Here is a 16,548-nt window from a genome sequence, read left to right as displayed (position 1 = left end):
ATTTATACAGATCATATCAACATCTGTAATAATCGGTTATTAGCCACAGAAATGTTAATATCGTTTATCGGCCAAAATTTTCATATCGGTGCAGCCCTAAAATAAAGACATAATTCCTATTAGAGGACAATTATTCAATCCTCTCAGCTCAGCATGCAACACACAAGTAGCTGCTTTTTATGAGTTCAATACAGTGTGATGAAAGTGTACATTCAGGTACCAGAGAGAAATATGACGTTATTATTATTATTATTATTATTCCCCAGTCAATGAAAGGAATTAGATTAGAAGTATAAATCTGACGACAGTAGCGATTGTTCAATGCTTCCGGCACACCAAAAAACACTGCATATCCCAAAGAGCCACTGATATTCTGACTGTATGCACTGTACTTTACTGTTACATTTGCACTCTGGTTGGATGCCAAACCTCTTTTCGTTGTCCTGTACTTGTCAATAGATTGTGAATCTAAGCAATGGCGTTAGCTCTCAGAGTGCGCAGACCATAGGATCAACAGCTAGGAGTGTACTGGTCCCAGGGAGATGCTCTCTGAGTGAGCGGACCATATAGGATCAACAGCCAGGAACGTCCCGCCCCCAGTGAGATCCTTTCATAGCTTGCCGTGGGGCAGGGAGGGTCCTGTCGATGCACATTAGGATGAATGTACCATGAATGCACCGATCAATGTCTCTCGACCGGCGCACACACCGCTGCCAATCCTTCAGAGATCAGAAGAGCAGCTGTGAGGGTGTTCCAGCGGCGCAGAGCGGGAAGCAGACCTGTTGTTTGTACGCGGGCCAAGAGAGACGAGCGGAATACGAGCGGCTGATCTGCGCTAAATTATGCCACGTTCCTCCCTGTAAACCACGGGTCTCAAACTTGCGGCCCGCGGGCCAATTGCGGCCCGCTGGATGATATTTTGTGGCCCCCTACTTGACATCAAAGTTTAGTGTTAGTGCGGCCCGCACGCAACTTTTTGCCGAGTCGTTGCGCGAGTTGGACATTTTATTTATTTTATCACTTGTAGGCTACCATAGCACAGGCTCATGACAGAAACGTGATTCCGGAGTGATACCAAGTGGAAGGAAAATATATGGCAGGCATCCTCAAAATTCTCCGCTATCTCCTCTGCAAGCAGTGCTCTGCATGTCCGGCTGCACTGCTCCACTGTCTGTGTCTGTCTATTCTGCTTTGGTCCAATCACATTCAGCGTCCCGTCAGCGTTTCCCCCCCCCCCCCCCACCCACAGTGAATCAGAGGCAGAGTAGGGCGGGTCTTCACGGAATGCGTGTCGTCTCTTTCAATGGGTCCGAGTCAGAGCGAGAGTTGACAGCGCATCTACAGGTAATCTAATCTGCAGGTACTGTACTGTAGCTAGTAGCCTAGTTTCGCCAGCAGGCAGCTAGTAGAAAAATATGGCATGTTCAAAGATGGCCAGTCGACAGTGAAAATCGCTGCAATTCAAAGGTGAATGGACTGAAAAATATGCGTTCATCCTCCCAGCACCAAACCAATGTGCCTAATTATGCCAAGAAACGGTAGCTCTTGTGAAGAGTGGCAATTTGAAACGCCACTACGAAACAAAACAGTTATTTTGATGCAACCTTTCTTTAAAATGCAGTGCTAAGAACCACAAAAATAAATGGAATGAAATCATCATATCAAGCTGCAAGCAGAATTATTGTTAAATCTATGTCACAACGAGAAAAAGCAACCAAGTCCTCACTCAGTGGCATGGGTGTTGGCTAAACACAAGAAGCCATTCTCTGATGCATACATATAAACTAATGTATTTGATTTGATTGAAGTTTATTTCAAATATGCAACATAACAAACAAACATCAAGTACATTATAGCCTTAAGCCGTTCAAATAATAAATGTATATAAAACATTTTAAATAACAAAGAACAAACAAAAAAGTCAAACAAAATCTTTTTTTTTTGTCATTTACATATTTGAAAAGGAATGGGCTCTCCTCTTCTACGATTAGTGTAAAATCACAGATCTCTGAATCCAGACAAGAAAATAAGCCTCTGCATAATCTTATACACAAGGAAGTTAAAGAATTATATTAAAGGCCAAAAAAAATAGAATGACATGTGCATGTAGCACGTAATAAGGCTGGTTAGTGTGTGTATGCGTGTGTGTCTTGTGTGCGACTGTGTTCACATGTTGTTGAAGCCCATCATTCCTTTCATATTGCCGGCGTCCCCCTGCAGAAACTGGATCATCGTTGACTGGAGGCCGGCCATCCCACCCATGCTGTGCAGAATGCTGGGATCTATCATCTTGGCCATCTGCTGGTTGAGCTTGGCCATCTGAGAGGGGTTGATGTTCCTCCTGTCGCTTCCTTTGAACAGGCCCTTGATGCTTACTACCTTCTTGACCATCTGGGCGAACTTGTTGTAATGGGTGAACAACTCCTGGACGTCCTGGGTGGCCACACCCGCTCCACGAGCCACTCTCGAGATCCGGTTGGGCTGTTTAAGGAACAGTTTGGGTCCGTCTTTGTTGTCCAGTTCCTGGTTATTCATGCTATCCATGATAGTCGTGAATTTCTTCAGTCTGGCCATGGACTCCTGCTCCTTGTCTTTACTCATGAAGTCAGTCCCAATGCCTGGGATCATTCCCATGATCTGTCCCATCGGTCCCACCTTCACGTTGTACTGGAACAGCTCGTACATGTCTCTGAGTGTGAACTGACCATGTATCAGTTTGTCAGTCATCCCTTGCACATTCAACTCTTTGCATTTGTCTATCAAACCTTCAATGTCTCCCATACCCATCAGTTTGCTGATGAAGGGCTGTGTCTTGAAGGGCTCAAAGTCATCAATGTGTTCTCCTGTACCGATGAAGATGATGGGACTCTTTGTGGCAGCCACAGCGCTGAGAGCTCCACCACCCTTAGCGTGTCCATCCAGCTTGGTGACGATGACGGACACCACGTCCACCTTGTCCTTGAAGGCCTTGGCCTGGGCCTTGCAGGCCTGTCCGATGGAGGCGTCCATCACGTACACGATGTTGTCCGGTTGCACTGCGTTTGAAACCTGCAACATCTCCTCAAAGAGAGAGTCTTCTTGTTTGTGTCGGCCGCTGGTATCAACGATGATGATCTCGAAGTTCTCCGCTTTGAACTTCTCAACGCCCTCGGCTGCTATGACCACAGGGTCCATCTCTGTGTAACTGCCATAGAATGGAATTCTGGCTTTGGTAGCGTTCTGTTTCAACTGATCAAAAGCACCAGCTCTGAAAGTGTCAGCACATATCAAACAGGTTTTCCAGCCTTTTCTTCTGTAGTAATATGCCATCTTGGAACAGGTGGTGGTTTTCCCGCTGCCCTGCAGACCGACAAACATGAAGACGTTGTTCTTGCCTTTGGTCGGAGTCCAGGCCTGGACACCGGGGTCCACCAGCTTGACCAGCTCCTTGAAGACGGCGTGCTGGATAATCCTCCTCTTGTTCAGGCCAGACGCCATCTCCTCCAGGTCTATGGCTCCTTTGACATTATCTCGGAGCTGTTTGACCAGTATGATGTTGACGTCGGCTTCCAGGAGGGCGGTGCATACCTCCTTCAGCATGGTGTCCAGGACCTCCTCGTTGATGATGGTGGCATTGCTGAGAGATCTCAGCGCCGATGTGATCTTTCTTCCTAGGTCGGCTAACACCATCTTGACGGTCCAAATGGAACAGACTCAATCAGATGAAATAAGGGCCTCGAAGGCTTAGGCCCCTGCGGTGGTCAGCTCTCAGCTCACGGGGGTCAAGGGAGAGATCCGGGGGGGATTGCAACCGATGATTTCCTTTCCACAGCAAACCGGTAGGCAAGGCACCCTGGTCTAGAAATACAGGCTTCAATCTATGTTGTTTAGGGTATCTGTTCAGTACTGCTCAGTACTGTTTCAAGATGCACACTGAGCTCTTCTTCTTCTTCTTCTTATTTGAATTTCCGGCAGTGTAGACGCATCGTGGCGTATTACTGCCCTCCACAATTCTTGCTTCGCCCACCCTTGAGAAAGTTTACACTCCTCTTCTTCTTCTCATCTTCAAAACACATTTCTATCGTCTCTGTCTCCTTCTTCTCTGCTCCTCTTGTCATACAATCACAATACAAACATCATCTCCTCTCATCGCCACCAGAATCCTTCTTCTTCCCCTGATCACTTCTTCTTCTTCTTCTTCTTTTGAATTTCCGGCAGAGTAGACGCATCGTGGCGTATTACTGCCCTCCGCACTTCTTTTGATGATCTCTTCTTCTTCTTCTTCTTCTTCTTCTTTCTTGGCGTATTTCTTCCCTCCTCATTTCTTATACTACACTAGTGGTGTTCCATCTTTAGGCCTCTTCAACTCACACTTTCTCCTTCTTCTCTGCTCCTCTTGCCTGTCCAATACTAATACATACACTAACGCTATATCCTCTGGTACAACTCTGAAGCATGCAGAAATGTCAGCACTGCCTCTGTGATCAACTGGTGGTTCTCATTATCCATGCCAAAGAATGATTTAAGAGAGAAGGAAGATACTCCCAGCTCTACCAGACTTTTATAAAAGATTTCCCTCTCTTTCCTATACCTTTCACATTTTAGGAAGACATGCCCGACAGTTTCAGTCTCTCCACATTCACACACCCCATCTGGATGTTTGCCCACAATGAACAAGCTACTGTTCAACCCACAGTGCCCCAGCCTCAGTCTACACATCTTCACCCTATCACTCCTTGACCCATATCCCTCCACCTTGATCTTGACCCGAGGCTGCAGAGAGAAATAGTGCCTTCCCTTGGTCCCCCTTTCCCACTCATCCTGCCACTCAGCCTCAACTCCTTTCTTTATCTTATCTCTGAGTTCTACTCTTCCCATTGAAATACCTATCTCTTCCTCCCTTCCCAGGCTCTGTTTGGCAAGGGAGTCAGCCATCTCATTCCCCGCAATCCCAGCGTGTCCCGGGACCCAACAAAACTCCACTGACCAGCCTGCCTTCGCAATCCTATATAAAACCAACATTATTTCCTGAATGAGATCAGGGCGAGCTTTAGACCCACCTGCACTCAGAGCCATCAGTGCAGCAGCCGAGTCAGAGCATATAATCACCTGGCTTGGTCCCACTTCCTCCACCCACCACAATGCCCAGAGGATGGCAAGCAACTCTGTCACAAATACTGAGCTGCCATCGGATATTCTTTGTCCCTTACCGATCCCTAACCAAGGCACCCACCACCCAATCCTGCTCTCCCACTTTCAGGGTCCACAGAGCCATCAGTGTACACCTCCAGAGCCCCTGATTCCAGAAGGAACCTCTCTATTTCCTCCACAATCTCGCCCTTATCCTCCTCCTTCAAGAACCTAAGTTCAATGACTCGATCAGGCAATAGCCAAAATGGCACTGATAGCCACCGAGTATGCTCCGCCACTCCCCCCTGATGCAGTCTCAACTTCCTGGCCCACTGATCAATACTGGCCAAAAAAGGTTTATACTTATCCCCATCTCCTGAAAGTAAACACCTAGCTGGGAAGGACAGACTTGTCCCACTCAATTTTGCCCAGTACTGTAGCCCTAACTTTACTCTCCTCAGGTTTAGGGGCAACTCCCCCATTTCCACCAATAGTGCTGAAGCAGGGGTGGTCTTAAAAGCTCCACAGCAGATTCTCAAAGCCTTGCACTGAAGCACATCCAGCTTTCGCAAATTAGACTTGGCCGCAGAGCCGTACACATAACAACCATAATCAATTGTTGACCTGATCATCGCCTGAATTGTTGAATATATATAGATACACAAATGTTCTAGAATGTTTGGTTATGACATCATACTGTGACATCACAAATGTTCTAGAATGTTTGATTATGACATCATACTGTGACATCACAAAATGTTCTAGAATGTTTGATTATGACATCATACTTTGACATCACAAATGTTCTAGAATGTTTGGTTATGACATCATACTGTGACATCACAAATGTTCTAGAATGTTTGATTATGACATCATACTGTGACATCACAAAATGTTCTAGAATGTTTGATTATGACATCATACTGTGACATCACAAATGTTCTAGAATGTTTGATTATGACATCATACTGTGACATCACAAATGTTCTAGAATGTTCTATTATGACAAATAAGACGGTTCAATGACTTTATCTAAATCCAATCAATATTCCTAATGCCGTTTCAATGTAAAGGTTATAAAAATAAACATATAAACATTCATATAATACAATAACCTAAATATATAGCTTTGGCTCCTCTACACCCCTCAGCACAGCAACCAGAATAACTGAAATATTGGCTGGTGATTTGAATAAACAGCTTTGTGATAGAATAAAAAAATGCACAGCGCATTTCCATAGCTGTGGATGAGTCCACTGACACCACTGAGAATGCTCAGTTGCTGGTGTTTGTGAGGTTTTATGATGAGGCAAAGGGGTAGCTTGTTGAAGATGTATTGCGCCTGACAAACCTGAGAGGACACACAAGGGGGGAAGACATAAGAGGAAGCGCTGCCAAGTCTCTGGCAGCAAGGAGTAGGTAAGAGAAGCCTATGTTCTGAAGAATCGTTCATGTTCTGAAGAACTGTTCATGTTCTGAAAGGTTGTTGCTAAAGATTGAGAAGATTGGATCAGTTGTACCTTTTTTTGGAATACTTGAAACTAGGGATGCTCGATATTGGCTTTTTTACCGATACCGATATACCGATATTGTCCAACTCTTAATTTCCGATACCGATATCAACCGATACCGATATATGCAGGGTTTCCCCCCCCCCAAAAAAAGGAATCATTTCAGGCAATTAACATTACATATCTCTTGTTGTGGAATTAACACAACATTATGCATACTTTTGACAATAAATAAAATCAGAATTTGTTCTTACTTGCTTGTCTGGGTAAATAAAGGTTATAGAAATGTAAAAAAAAAAGAAGAAATTAAAATTAAAATTATATATATATTTTTTGAAAACCGATCCCGATATTTTCCGATATCACATTTTAATGCCGATATCGGCCGATAATATCGGTAGGCCGATAATATCGGACATCCCTACTTGAAACCCTTATTTTTTTTTTATTTTTTTTTTTATATTTGATGCGGCCCAGCCTCACCCAGACTCTACCTCCAGCGGCCCCCAGGTAAATTGAGTTTGAGACCCCTGCTGTAAACCTTCTGTACTCCTGGCAGGGGGATGATACATAATTCAAGTTGCCTGGGAGGAGGTTAAAAGTTGAGGGACCCGTTCTAACTAACTAATGTAAGAGATTAGGTTCAATTCATTCTATGTCTGATTATAAACAAGAATCAAACCGCACTTTTGTATCTAATTTACATTCTATTGTTTTTATTACTGCCTATTTTTAAACTGAATGAAACCGTAAACAGAGCCTATTGGGATATTACATTTACATTTACATTTAGTCATTTAGCTGACGCTTTATCCAAAGCGACTTACAAGTTCTGTACGACAGGTCATCAGGAAGGGTACAACTCTATCAGCTGAGTAACAATATTCATCAAGGTGTTGAGTGTTACAGTGTAGGTTAGTTTATTAGGACAAGTGCATGATGACAGTAAGGTTAGTTAGGGTTAGATTTATTTAAATTTTTTTAATTATTATTTCAGATAATGGTTGAAGAAGTGCGTCTTTAGTCGACGGCGAAAGATTGGACGGGATTCGGCTGTCCTAACTGGGGTGGGTAGTTCATTCCACCATTGTGGGGCAAGGACTGAGAATAGGCGGCTTCTCTTTGGTGACCCTCCCGGCGCTCGGATAGGAGTAGGTCTGAGGCGGCCAGAAGATGCAGAGCGTAGGGGTCTTGAGGGTGTGTAGTTAGAGACCATTGACCGGAGGTAGGCGGGAGCAGTTCCCTTTGCTGCACGGTATGCTAGGTCGAGGGCCTTAATCCTAATGTGAAAAACTGTGAGGAGCCTAAGTCAAATACTTTGATTCCGATCGAGTTTGAATACTTCTGTTACAACACATCATTATTTTCCCTGCAAAGAATGTTCCCTGATAACCGTGGGGCCATAAATGGTAAATGGTGCATTTGTATAGTGCTTTTATTGAAAGAGCTTTACAATTTATGCCTCACATTCACCCATTCACTCACACACACACCGATGGCAGAGGCAACCATGCACCAAGGTGCCAACCTGCTCATCGGGAGGAGTTAGGGGTTAAGTGTCTTGCTCAAGGACGCTTCGACGCGCTGGCGGGAGGAGCGGGAATCAAACTGGGAACCTTCCGATTACCAGATGACTGCTCTACCTCCTTACCCACTGTCACCCCAATAGGAAGTAGGGAGGGGATACATGCACGCAACATGTAAACAACAACAGTCATTTTGGACCTGCCAACATTTTTTAAATGATAAATTAATTAATCAATAATCTTTTAGGGGGAATGTTTACATACGAGACATGTTTTTGATATGGGACATGTTTGTGATATGGGACATGTTTTTATTGTGGGACATGATTTTGATATGGGGCATGTTTTTGATATGGGACATGTTTTGGGACATGTTTTTGATATGGGACATGTTTGTGATATGGGACATGATTTTGATATGGGACATGTTTTTGATATGGGACATGTTTGTGATATGGGACATGTTTTTATTATGGGACATGTTTTTGATATGGGACATGATTTTGATATGGGACATGTTTTTGATATGGGACATGTTTTTATTATGGGACATGTTTTTGATATGGGACATGATTTTGATATGGGACATGTTTTTGATATGGGACATGTTTATGATTTTGATATGGGACATGTTTTTGATATGGGACATGTTTTTGATATGGGACATGTTTATGATTTTGATATGGGACATGTTTTTGATATGGGACATGTTTGTGATATGGGACATGTTTATGATTTTGATATGGGACATGTTTTTGATATGGGACATGTTTGTGATATGGGACATGTTTTTATTATGGGACATGATTTTGATATGGGACATGATTTTGATATGGGACATGATTTTGATATGGGACATGTTTTTGATAGGGGACATGATTTTGATACGGGTTAAAACAACAGTGGGCCTCCACCTTTTGGAGGCTAAAAGGCAAAATAAAAGTCAAACCGCAATGCAGAGGAACCAGGAGATATTGCGATTAGTCAACTCTGTCCCGAAGACCTGCGTGTGCTGCCTCTTTACCTAAGAGTAACGGACGATGGTACCATACAGTAGGTACAGTAGGTATGGTACCATGTCTGGCAGTGTGACTACATGAGTAGAGCTCTGGACTCATGATCGCAAGATCACCGGTTCGAGCCCCGGGTCAAGGCCGTTGTCGGAATGTGGTGTTGTTGTCCAACAGGGAGCACTCCGTTCAGGGGTTCCCAAACTTTTCAGGCCGGGACCCAGAAAATAAGGCGTCAGAGAGCCGCGGCCCAATGCACATTGTCAGGCTTTATTTTTTAATTTTTTTTGCCAGGTGACCGATTTTTTAAGCCAAATATCACTTCAATCCTATTAAGTTAGTTCAAGTTAGTTATTCATTTATATGTGCTATTTATGAGAGGGCTAACTTGTTGCAAAATAATAATGATAATAATAATAGCCTCATTAAAATACTATTGTTGCTTCGGTTGTTTTCAGCGTTTTATGTGCATAATCTGTTATTTAGTTTGAAATGTTCGTTGAAATAAGTAGTTTTCTTTTTTTTTTTTTTTTTATCATCTCGCGGCCCTCCCGTGGCTGCTTGCGGCCCACCTTTGGGTCGCGACCCCGACTTTGGGAACCACTGGTGTAGTGTGATGTGTGCCTGGTTGCCAGTGTATGGCAGCCATTGAGCCTGTGTGGCACAAGGTTGGCTGCTAAACAGTGGTGGTGAAGGAGGCAATTTCCACCCTACATTGTAAAGCGCTTTGAGCATCTAGAAAATCGCTATATAAATGCAATGATCATTCATTCATTCATTCATTCATTCATTCATTCATATGGTCTACCCACACCTGCACAATTAATAAATAAGTAATTTACTATGTCGCCGACATGAATGGGGTGGTTTCTGTGTCGACGGGACTGAAATAGTAACACACTGACCTTACTACAAACGAGCTCTGTGGATGACTCATACATAATTGAAGAGGCTTCCATAAGGCTCCACAGCCATCTATACAGTACGTCCTGTTTCCTGCAGTCTCTTACATCAGCTAATCCGGCCAAACACGCCCCCAGAAGACCTGTTCATTGAACCAAAATGGAGGATGCTGCTGGGGCCTTGCGGGGACCTCGGCCAATGCTCCCTGGCCCAAATAACAGGCCGGCTGACATGTTGGTGACTTTCATGGGAGAGAGTGCCATTTGCCCAGAGCGACGGGACGCACTGCTTCTCATCGAGCGCCATCAGGATGAAGGCCTCTCTGTGCCACAGCGCGTGGGACTGTCCGAAGCAGATTACCGTGACCAATTAGCATCGAACAAAGCAGCAGTCTGACGAGAGGAGAGGCTGGATTAAAAGAACATTTTGACTAAATTGTTAAAAAAAAAATTATACAAATTTACAAAATGTTGTCAAAAATCAGGATGAGGGCCTCGTTGAGCTGTAGTGCGTGAGGACTGTCCAAAGCAGATTACTGTGGCCAATTAGCATTGCGCAAAGTAGCATTCAGACGAGAGAGAGGCTGGATTAAAAGAACATTTCGACTAAATTCTTTTTTTTTTTACGATGGGAAAACCATGCGTTTGTGACCTACACAGTCTAAGAAATGCCTTTTTATTCTCACTAGTGGTGATTTCTGAATTGTTTTATATCTAAAAGCCATGCTGGCTAGGTGTTTTACTTTGCTGAGAACAACGGCTAGTGCAGTTCAGTCCGCCAGTCAGTCCAACTGTCCCCGAAAATGCTAAATAAGAATTATTTCCATGACATCAGATAAGATAAGATATTACTGATCCCCTTGGGGGAAAATCCGGGGCGTCATAGCAGGGTAATAGTAGAAAGACGATAAATATAGGCAATACAATTTGATCTGAAGATAAAAATATGAGAAGAATAAACAATGCAAACAATATAATTAACTCTGAATATAAAAAGATGAGAGAGAACTTCAAAAAGCCAGAACTTGTACACCTGATTTGCAGCTATCTTTCCTCTGCAAGCTGTCCTCCGGGACCACCCAGGTCCACCACACTGGATCTTCCCAATAGCCTCCGGCTGCAGCTCCGGAGCGATCCCCTCACTAGACGCTGTGGCAGCCACAGAGAGCGCGCGCTGGTTGGCGGAAAGTACGGAAGTTTCACTTAAGGGTTAGGTTTAGGCCCTCATCTAAGAGAGGTTAAGGTTAGAGTGACAGTCAGGGCTGGTAATCCTTCTTGTAACAAAGCAACATAGGCCCTCAACCATAGAGGTTAGAGTTAGGGTTAGGGTTAGGGTTGTTGAAGTATTTTACTGTATTGTACCCATTCTGCAATCTGTTAATAAAGTTTTCAATCAATCAATTCCTGGCCGCGACCCTCTCTCCAACCGCACGTCTCAACCGAGCTTGGTCAAGGGGGAGGGGCTAGGCCCAATGTGGAGTGACGTCCCCTTCGTCGCCAATCAGCGCGCGCTCTCTGTGGTAGAGAAACGTCCGTACTCTCCGCCAATCAGCGCTAACTTCCGTACTCTCCGCCAATCAGCGCTAACTTCCGTACTCTCCGCCAATCAGCGCTAACTTCCGTACTCTCCGCCAATCGGCGCGCGCTCTCTGTGGCTGCCACAGCGCCTAGTGAGGGGATCGCTCCGGAGCTGCAGCTGGACGCTACTCGATCTTCCATCAATGTTACATCTAGGAACACCAGGAGGCGCCACCAACACCTGACATTTTACCCTGTTGTATCTGTTGTTCTATCCTCTGAATCTGAGGCACAATATTTAAAGCTAGAGCACCAGCAGTCATTTATCCATTCAGGTGCATTCCACGTGGGGAAATGGGGAAGTAGGGCACATACACGCACATGGACCCGCAAATAATTTTCTTTGTGATAAATTCATTAATCAATTATGTTTTGGGGGAAAAGCGATGCTTTTATTCCGCACCTTTCTGAAAAGCTCTGTGGATGTAATATTAAAAAAGAAAAAAAAGCATTACTCTACATAAAAATTATATCTATACAGCACCTTTAATACTGAAACAAGATGATCCCAAAATCCTAGGATTGGAAGATGATGGTTCTGTGTCGTCATAGAAACGATACTAGGAGACAAATGGCGCTGTGAGACGGTAACAGTGTCTCCCAGTGCTGAAAAACTTCTGTGATCAAATGTAGGGGCTGTGAATCCATCCCCTTCTTATGGCTCTAGCTTAAAACCAACCCACAACGTTTTTGAACACTGCCACTGGACAAAGAAATTTGCTTCGTCTCAAGTGACAGAGCCTGGTGTCTATAAGACATCTTACTCTAGCTAAATATTCTGTAGTAAGGGGAAATGTACACCTACAGTATGCACACACACACACACACACACACACACACACATGCTCAAGCACACACACACGCACATGCACACACACACACACACACACACACACACACACACACACACACACACACACACACACACACACACACACACACACATACACACACACACACATACACACACACACACGCACAAGCACACACACACGCGCGCACATGCACACTCGCACATGCACACGCAGTCTGAAAGGTTTGACTGTGTACACCGCAGACAGGAAGTGCTGACAGTGTAGAATTGAAATCAAGGTCAAGGAGCCAGCTAATACCTATACCCAGGGCCCTTACTCACAAAGCTGTTCTGGGGTCAGTGACCAGGAACACTTGTCTTCATTACCGTATTCAAACTACAACAGACAGCATCTGACTCTAGATCTGTGACCAGGAACAGTCTTGTGCTCATGACCTCATTCAAACCAACAGACCGAAACTACTTTGAAGTTAATTAGATTATTTTCTGCTATTTTTCCAACAAAGTTGACCATTTCATTTGTGTTGTTGATTTAGACAAAATTATGTATCACCTCTCACAATTGTATCCCCACAATACAATAACACTGGTAGACAATGAATAAGAATTGATATAATTATAATGCCCTACTAAGCAGATTGTTCCCAATCCGTATAACACAAGAAACACAGTTAACACTTTAACTGCCGGAAGACGCTTTTAGGCGTCCTTCCCCGCCATGCTCAAGTTGCCGAAGACGCCGTAACTCGTCTTTGATATCAATATTTCAAAAATCTGTGATCGGAATCATATTTCCTTTCCGGGGCCCTGAGACACAAGTGTGGTCTCCTCTCAATCCTCTAGCGGTTCAAGACCGCCATCTGGTGGCCGATCGGCAGATCGAAAAAACGGATGTTACCTTTAACCCGGTAGGACTCACTCCATATGGGGTCCGGGCACTCGCTAGTGTTAGAGAGACTCAGTCTTCACACAGTGAACATCGATCGCTGCAAATAACTCGAAAAAACAACATGATTTGGACGTATATATTATTATACAACCTGGAAATGGACCGGATATTTCTATATCCCATAATAGGAAAATGTCTGTTCCACGCTCATCGCCCAACGGCGCGAGGAAGATACGGTAAGATTCAGCGTTATTTTTCAATGTGTACGATACTAACTGCTATGATGAACATTTGACCCACATTAGATGAATGGTATAACGCTGCCCACGGAATTATAAACGCCCCCTCGGCCATCCGGTCAACATCAGATTACGTGTAGTAACTTCCAGAAGTCCGTCCAGTTGGATTTTTTTATATCGCGCCGATTGCCATCAAACTGTATTTCATCATCAATATAATGCATTTGGGGCTATAGATCACGTTCTGGAGAAAGCTGCAGAAAGAGATGAAAACATACTTATACATTAGACCATACTTTAGTATGAATATGTGAATGAAAAAGTTTAACGTTGCTTCACCCTGAACAATACATATAGGACATTGAATGGGCCCTAATAATGGCAATTTAGCAATAGAATTTAAAAAGTTATAGCCCTGCAAAGAAGGGGAATTTCTCCATAGACAAATAGAGCCGGCAACCTATGGTATATCATGAATTTAGCCTTAGGCAATCAAAGTGTTAATGTGTTTTCCCCCCTATAAGCTCAGGATATTTGCGGTGGGCCTCTCCGATCTTGTGGTGAGTCTGTGTGAAACACTGTAATCCGTGTTGTACAGTCAGAGGAGGATGAACACCACCCACCCAGGAGGACCACAAACACTACCAGTGTTCTTCTTAAGGCTTCTTAACCATGTGTTGCTTTGTTTCTGCCAGTGTTCTTCTTAATGTAACATTTGGGTCTTTTACTCTCTCCTAGGAGTAAAAGCTCCTAGCGCCACCCTGGAGTATTTCACCCTCTCTATTCTTCCAGGTTGTCCTGATTGCTGATTGACGCCTGCTGTGTGTTTGGCTCTCTTTATAATGGCCTTGTGTGTATTCTCTCATTTGTCAGTTCTTCATCTAACGTTACCGTGATTAGCTGTCTACGGAGAGTTGTGTTGCTCCAGGCCTGGAGAATGCGGCTGCCGTGTTTTTGACTATTGTTTAATTATTATTTAGTTTGTTTTTCTTTTGTATAATACCAGTATCGCTCTTGATGTTTCAAAAATAAAAGGAAACACTCTTTTTTGTGAGAAGAACAACTACCGTCTCCGCACCTTTCTTCTGTACTGCATTTGGGTTCAACACACCTACCTGAGCCGTAACACTTACAGTAAGGCTTCTTAACCATGTGTTGCTTTGTTTCTGCCAGTGTTCTTCTTAAGGCTTCTTAACCATGTGTTGCTTTGTTTCTGCCAGTGTTCTTCGTAAGGCTTCTTAACCATGTGTTGCTTTGTTTCTGCCAATTAGCCATCCACTTTCACAGGGAGCACAGATTGAGTGATCATACGGGCCATAGAGAAGAAAAGAGGATGACTAATACTAAGAGCTGAGTATCCAGTGCCAAATACCGATACCTGGCAAATGGCAAATGGCAAATGGCTGCATGTATATAGCAGCTTTTATCCAAAGCGCTTTACAATTTTTTCCTCACATTTGACCCATTCACTCAAACATTCACACACCGATGGCGGAGGCAACCATGCAAGGTGCCAACCTGGTCGTCGGGAGCAATTAGGGGGTTAAAGGCAAGGGTGGGTTTTGAGGCGAGCTTTGAAGGTGGAGAGTGTAGGGGAGTCTCTGATGGACTGAGGGAGGGAGTTCCAGAGTCGGGGTGCAGTGCGGGAGAAGGCCCGATCTCCAAAGTTTTTGAGTTTGGATGTCGGGACAGTGAGGGAGGCAGTGGAGGAGGACCGGATGGAACGGGTGGGGTGGTAGGGAAGAAGGAGATCAGTCAGGTAGGGGGGGGCCGGGCTGTGGAGGGCTTTGAAGGTGAGGAGTAGTGTTTTAAAGTTTATGCTGTGTTTGATCGGGAGCCAGTGGAGAGAGTGGAGGACAGGAGTGATGTGTTCACGGGACCGGGTGTTAGTGAGGAGGCGGGCGGCTGAGTTTTGGACCATTTGCAGTTTATGGAGGGAGCGGGAGGTGATGCCAGTGAGGAGGGAGTTGCAATAGTCCAGGCGGGAGGAGATGAAGGCGTAAATGAGGGATTCAGCAGCTTCAGTTTCCTAAGTTCAGTTAGGAAAGAGGGATGAGGCTTTGGAGGGCGGTAGAGGAGTAGTGCAGACGGGGCGAAATTAACTTTTTGACTCACCGGCCAGTGGCGGGTAGATGGGAAGAATCTACCCGCCAAGCATATTTCTTACCTGCCAACTTTTTTTTGATTAAAAAAATAATAATTATTATTTTATATAATTATTTTTTAATAAAATATATATATTATATAATCATACTTGTAGTTGTATTATCTGCGAGACATCGCCACCTCGCTGTCTGCAAACAGCTCCACTGTCTGTGTGTATACTCGAGTGGCCTCCAGCTCCAGCAAGGATTCTCCGGCGCTGCAGCTGGACCCTAAACTCTTACATTCAGCATGAAAGGATTCTCCTGCGCTGCACCTGGACCCTATTCAGCAGCCCTCATGCGATGTAAGCCAGGGGCTCGAATACGCATGTTGTAGGACATTGATGTCAGGAGCTATCTGTAGCTACTGCTGGATGGCGTTGGGACAACGCCTCTGAACTATTTAGTTTACTGGGACATTTCGTAGTGACTAGTGAGCTAACATGGGCTAACATGAGCTACCTAGCCAACGGAGGTATTATGCACTGGACACTTGCTGGAGCAGTTGTTGATGTCGCGAGCTATCAGTAGCTAGCCAGCTGGATAACGTTACACAATGCCTCATGTATTAAACTAAAAGTGAATAGTTGACTGGGTCATTTTGTAACAGTAGCTAACATCAGCTCACGGAGGTCCCTCTGACTAGACTAACGTCACGGTGACTGTCCTCTGTTTACATGCAGCATACAGAAACAGGTGCGGGAGGGGTAGGAAGAGCAGTGCGCGGTGCGCTGCATGTCTGTGCTGAGACAGCGAGTGAGAACTCCGCTCAGAATTGGATCATGATTTTCGGTTTTCACATGACTATTTGATTGCCCGCCACACG

General features: G+C 44.5%; 2 protein-coding genes across 3 annotated transcripts in view; both read right to left on the bottom strand.

The window, feature by feature from the left end:
* The window catches only part of igsf9bb (immunoglobulin superfamily, member 9Bb), a gene marked incomplete at both ends in the record, with an annotated part of 506,998 nt that overhangs the window by 473,691 nt on the left and 16,759 nt on the right, over nt 1-16,548 (bottom strand).
* Nucleotides 2,167-3,735, bottom strand: LOC311233111 (signal recognition particle subunit SRP54-like; the record flags this gene model as incomplete). Of its 2 annotated transcripts, XM_084319997.1 has the most annotated exons (2): nt 2,495-3,735; nt 2,167-2,341 (listed from the first exon to the last, which is right to left on the bottom strand). In XM_084319997.1, exons 1-2 carry the CDS (start codon nt 3,667-3,669, stop codon nt 2,167-2,169), a joined length of 1,350 nt encoding a protein of 449 aa, XP_084176123.1. In that variant the 5' UTR covers nt 3,670-3,735. The 2 variants fall into 2 exon arrangements, with proteins under 2 accessions (XP_084176123.1, XP_084176122.1); XM_084319996.1 differs by having other exon boundaries at nt 2,167-3,735.

Source organism: Notolepis coatsorum, assembly GCF_963971535.1.
Source record: "Notolepis coatsorum genome assembly, chromosome: 8".
NCBI lineage: Eukaryota > Metazoa > Chordata > Actinopteri > Aulopiformes > Paralepididae > Notolepis > Notolepis coatsorum.
This window is presented reverse-complemented; position numbering and strand designations above follow the sequence as displayed.